General features: G+C 64.4%; 1 protein-coding gene across 1 annotated transcript in view; it reads left to right on the top strand.

The window, feature by feature from the left end:
- LOC104511768 (TBC1 domain family member 10A-like) overlaps positions 1-5,133 on the top strand; it is a gene marked incomplete at both ends in the record, with an annotated part of 7,915 nt that extends 2,782 nt beyond the window's left edge. The window contains 6 exons of the mRNA XM_010154507.1: positions 2,736-2,843; positions 3,164-3,270; positions 3,812-3,926; positions 4,141-4,206; positions 4,537-4,726; positions 4,967-5,133. Coding sequence (XP_010152809.1) covers positions 2,736-2,843; positions 3,164-3,270; positions 3,812-3,926; positions 4,141-4,206; positions 4,537-4,726; positions 4,967-5,133 — 753 coding nt within the window. The remainder of the gene's footprint in view (positions 1-2,735; positions 2,844-3,163; positions 3,271-3,811; positions 3,927-4,140; positions 4,207-4,536; positions 4,727-4,966) is intronic.
- Positions 5,134-5,241: the final 108 nt, after the last annotated feature.

Genomic DNA, 5,241 nt, shown 5'->3' on the forward strand with positions numbered 1-5,241 from the left:
AGCCTTCCTTGGGCTTCTTTGGCTGCCTGCAGGCAGCCATGGGAATTGTTAGCTCATGGAAACTTCTGGTCTGAGCATCTTGTAGACCAAAAAAAGCTCCGGGTAGGAAATGTTTGAGCCTGATGTGCGTGACGCTGCTCTGCGCGCTGGGGTCCCTGGGAGACTTGTGGTGCTGTGTGGCTCCTGGCTTGGTCCGTTGGTGCTCCCTGACCTCCTGAGCCTGCGGAAGAGGCGGAGATGGGATGCAGTAAGTCCCGGGTTGCTGCTCTGTCTGCTGGAAGTGGTGAGGCCACTGACATGGGCTGACGGTGCCCGAGAGTGGCTGAAGGGGTTCCACCCCCCTTCCCCCCTGGCTCCTGGCACCGCTCCACATGCTGTGTTCCCGGAGTGCCGGCCCCACTTGGTGCCTGGGGAACATCGCAGGAATCCCTCATCTGTTTCTTGGCCACGCACAAAGGATTTGGGAGAGCTTTTTGGGACACGGCAGGCAGGCGCTTTGTTCTGTGGGTGGTTTCCGCTGCTCTCTGGCCATGCTGCAGCACGGCCTCTGGCCCCGGGTGAGTGTTTCGGCAGCCGTACGTCTGGCAGAGGAGCTCCCTCGTGCTTGGACTGAGCTCCTGGGGGGTTCCATGGAGCTGATGTGCTGTGTAGTCTGTCCTGCAGCAAAAACCCATGCCCAGAGCCTCTGAGGCCTGTGCTGGAGAGCTGCTCCATGTCTGGAGCCCTGGGGCTGCTCAGGGAGGGGTGCCAGGCCTGGCCTCGGGTGCTGTCGACCGTCCCTGCTCTGGCAGGAGCCTGACTGCTTTGGTACGGGGCCATGCTGTGTGGCTCAAGCCTTGCTGCTTCGGAGGAGCTTGCTCTGCCTCTGAGAAACCCCGGTGCTTTTCTGGCTGCCTCGCCCTGGGTTGGCTGATGGCCCGGGGATCCCTTGTGCCCGCTCCCTCCGTGCTCTGCCTCTGAGAAACCCCGGTGCTTTTCTGGCCGCCTCGCCCTGGGTTGGCTGATGGCCCGGGGATCCCTTGTGCCAGCTCCTGCCGGGCTCACTCTCACCTGCACTGCTCCAGGATCCCGAAATGCTCCCTCCCTGGCCTGGATCCCAGCAGAGCTGCAACCCCACGTCCTTCATGGTGCTGAGCTGTGCCATCGCCACGTGCCGGTCCTTGCCCTTTCTAGCCAGACAGGAGGGCAGGCCTGTGGGCAGCTCCGCAACCTGCGGACGGGCAGGGCTCCCACTGCTCTTCCCCTTCAGCATCCCTCAGCCCAGACATGCTCACGCTCCCTGGAAGGGCACGGTGAGATCTCGGGGTCTGGGGACCCCCTGCGTAGGACCCTGTGCGGAGCCAAGGGAATGAGATGCTCAGTCGCTTGGCCCTGGCTGTGCTGAGCCTGGCCAGCTGGAGGGGCTGCCAAACCGAAACCCAGCAAGGCGGCTTCCTTCCTGGCAGCTTAGCCAGCAGGAAGGGGAGCCGGCTTGAAAAGGGAGCTGTCAGCAGCGGCAGAGCTGCCCGCAGCCGCCCTGGGCATCGCCCGCCGTCTTTCCTGCGAGCACAAAGGGACGGGCCCAGGTAAACAAGCAGTGTGTTGGCGAGGGAGCAGCAAACCCCCCAGGGAGCGCGGTGTTACCACCGCTCTGGGCCAGGCTGCTTGGAAACACAACCGAGTTACACCAACCAGCAGGGAAAAGGAGTTCAGGGGAGGCTTTGGGAGCTGCCGACCACAGCTTGCGGAGCCCTGGCGCGTCTCCGGCAATTGGCACGTGCCACCCAAGCTGGGACATGAGGCTTGGGGCCTGTGTAGGGTTTTATGTGAAGTAACTGCCCTAAGCACCAGTCTGGTGGGGGCCCAGCTTGCCATGGGCCCTGGCCAAGGGCTGTGGGGAGATGGTGCTGCCGCTTCCCAGGATTTGGAGTGACACCTGTGGGGGTCTCTGGCTGTGGTCCTTGCTGGGGTGCTGGCAGCAGCAGGGTTAAGCCTGGTCAGCTCCCTGCTGCGGGGTAGCTACCAGCGGGTGCTGCCTTGCCTGGACTTTGGTCCTGGCTGGTGGCCTGTGCCAAGAAGACCGGGGGCCAACTGTGAGCATGAAGCTGGCCCCAGGGCCGCAGGAGCCAGCCATGCATGGAGCTGAGGCCAGGCTGGCCCTTCTGCCCAGGATGAGCAGGCAGGAAGGCTGAGATACTCAGCAGGGCGCAACTCCCTGCTCCCCGTAGCCCTCCCAGGAGAGCTGGGGGTCAGAGAGCCCTCCCCTGCATCCCCAGTGCTTCCCACAGGCTGTGCTGGGGTGGGGAGGGAGCCACCCACTCCCCACCTTGGCTCTCGTGTTTGCTTTTCCAGCTCCAGATCCTGCTTTGAGGCCAGGCTGGGCTTGTTTGGAGCTGTTTGCAAGCCACAAAGCCTCGTCCGGGCTCCTGGCAGCCGTCGCAGCTCTTCGTACCGGTGCAGCCCTGGCCGCCATCTGAGCTGGCGTGTTGTGCAATGCTGGGGAGCAGGGGGCGAGCAGGGCCTCGGGGTGCAGGTCCCTGTGCTGTCCCGTAGGCCCGCGCGATGCCAGGCTGTCATGGGATTTGTGACGGGCACCCTGTCCCCAGGGGTGCAGGGAAACATCCACTTGTACAGGGAGGCGGCAGGGGACCAGCCTGCGGCCGTGCTGCTGGGCCTGGCTCCTGTCTTGTCGCAGAGGCCTCTCTGCTCCCTGCTGCTCCATGGTTTTTCCCGTGATGGCTTGTCTCTCCCCACAGATCCGGCTGCGGTGCCAGAAGGGGATCCCGCCCTCGTTGCGGGGCCGTGCCTGGCAGTACCTCTCGGGGAGCAAGGTCAAGTTGGAGCAGAACATCGGCAAGTTTGACGTGAGTCCGGCTGTGCTGCCAGGGAGGGGTGCGGATGGAGAGGGGTGGTGTTGGGATGGCTCCTGCTCCCGCCAGGACTGGGGCATCTGCTGGGGTCCCAGGTGCTGCCTGTTCCTGCTGGGGGTGGGTCAAGGTGGCTAGTATCCCCGCCGGTGTGGGCTGACCCATGGCCTCATGGGGCTCATGTTTGGGGCAGAGCCAGGTCCAGCCCCGAGGCCGCTCTGTCAGCTCCCTCGGGCTTGCTGCGGGCACAGCATGCCAGAGTGGGGCTGGCACCGTGCTGGCGTGGAGTGTGGCTCACCCAGCCCTCTCCTCCCCAGGAACTGGATCTCCAGCCAGGGGAGCCGAAGTGGCTGGACGTGATTGAGCGGGATCTCCATCGGCAGTTCCCCTTCCACGAGATGTTCGTCTCGCGCGGAGGCCACGGGTAAGTGGAGCTACGGTGTGTCCGGTCCTGGGCAGCTGCTGGGCTGGACCAGTGCTGTGGGGTGGGCGCTGCCTATTCCAGCTCACAGGGCTGCCGTGTCCTCCGGCTCACCGGGCATCCAGGCATAGGCTGAAAACTGGATGGCTTCCAGTGGGTCACGGCCCTCAGCACTGACACCCAGCAGGGTGGGAATTGCTGTGGCAGGAGCGTGGAGGCAGGTGGCTGTGGCCTCTGTTTCACCAGGGAAATGCTGTTCTCCACGTGTCGGGGAGTGTCTGTGCCGCTGTGCTGGCAGCTGGGTCTCTGCCCAGCCATGGCTCACCCTGAGCCAGCAGTGCCGTGGCTGTCGTGTCCCATAGCCCTGGTTGTGTGTGGAAGACAGATCCCAGCCAGGGAGTGCCCCATGCCAGCGTGGGTGTGGGCCCAGCCTGTGGTGCTGGCTCACTGTGCGATGCCCAGTGCTGATTTAGTCCACGGGGGAGGCTGCTGGGCCACGTCTGTGCCCTCTCTCCACCTCTCCCTCCCTGGGGCGTCTCTGCAGGCAGCAGGACCTGTTTCGGGTGCTGAAGGCATACACGCTGTACCGCCCGGAGGAGGGCTACTGCCAGGCCCAGGCCCCCATTGCCGCTGTCCTGCTCATGCACATGCCGGCCGAGGTACGAACCCGTGACCGGGAGGACGGAGGGACCCACTGGGAGGGCTGGGAACGGCTGGGGTGGGGGGAGGCTCCTCGGGTGGTGCTGCTGGGCAGGGTCCTCAGCTCACGGCAGCAGTTTACCCCAAAGCTCAGCTGGTGCAGGGAGATGCCCCTCACCCAGGGGTGCCCTCCCTTGGTCCCTGGGAGCTCACCCGCTGTCCCTTGGCTTGCAGCAAGCGTTCTGGTGCCTGGTGCAGATCTGCGAGAAGTACCTCCCCGGCTACTACAGCGAGAAGCTGGTGAGTGAAGGGCCCGCGGTGCCTTCGGCTGGACCTGCGATGTCTCCAGACTGACAAATCCCCCAGCTCCTCGTCCCGGAGAAAGATGGGAGCTTGGGGAGATCCTGGGGGCTCCCCTGGTCTCTGTGTTGTGTCCTGGTCCCCAGGAGCATCCCACAGTCAGGGACAGGGGGCTCTGTAGCTTTGCTGCCAGTGTCCGTGGGGCACAGCGCTGCTCCCATAGCCAGGTGTGCAGGCTGCTCCTCCTCTGGGGCTGGCCGTGGGGAGCTGATCTGGGGGCCAGGCTGGGGTTAAGGTGCTGACTGGGGCTCTGGGTGCTGATCCCTGCAGGAGGCCATCCAGCTGGACGGGCAGATCCTCTTCTCGCTGCTGCACAAGATTTCGCCCGTGGCCTACAAGCACCTGAGCAAGCAGAAGATTGATCCCATCCTCTACATGACAGAGTGGTTCATGTGCGCCTTCTCCCGCACGCTGCCCTGGAGCTCCGTCTTGCGCGTCTGGGACATGTTCTTCTGTGAAGGTAAAAGCTCCCCACCATCCTCCTCCTCCTGGAGTGCTTGTGCCTGGCACAAGGGACTCCTTGTAGGGCAGGACCAGGGCAGCCACGTGCCTGGGCTCTTTTCCTGGGGAGTTAGAGGGCACGTACACCCCAAACACACCCTTGAGTGTGTCCTGATGGCTGGCGGGACAAGGACCTGGTGCCCCACGGCAGCTGAGGGGCACACTGTCACCCTATCCTGCCTCACCTCTCCCGTTGCAGGGGTGAAGATCATCTTCCGGGTGGGCCTCGTGCTGCTCAAACACACCCTGGGCTCCTCGGACAAGCTCAAGTCCTGCCAGGGCCAGTACGAGACCATGGAGAGGCTGAGGGCCCTCAGCCCCAAGATCATGCAGGAGACCTTCCTGGTGCAGGAGGTGAGATCCTCGGTGCCACCCAGGCGGCCCCGCTGCTGGACGGGGCAGAGCTGGCGTGGCACGGTCCTTGGTGGGCTTGGATTGGGGTTATCCCACGCCCTGCCAGCGGCTGCGGCACCG

This window comes from Eurypyga helias, unplaced genomic scaffold (genome assembly GCF_000690775.1).
Source record: "Eurypyga helias isolate BGI_N326 unplaced genomic scaffold, ASM69077v1 scaffold23376, whole genome shotgun sequence".
Lineage (NCBI taxonomy): Eukaryota > Metazoa > Chordata > Aves > Eurypygiformes > Eurypygidae > Eurypyga > Eurypyga helias.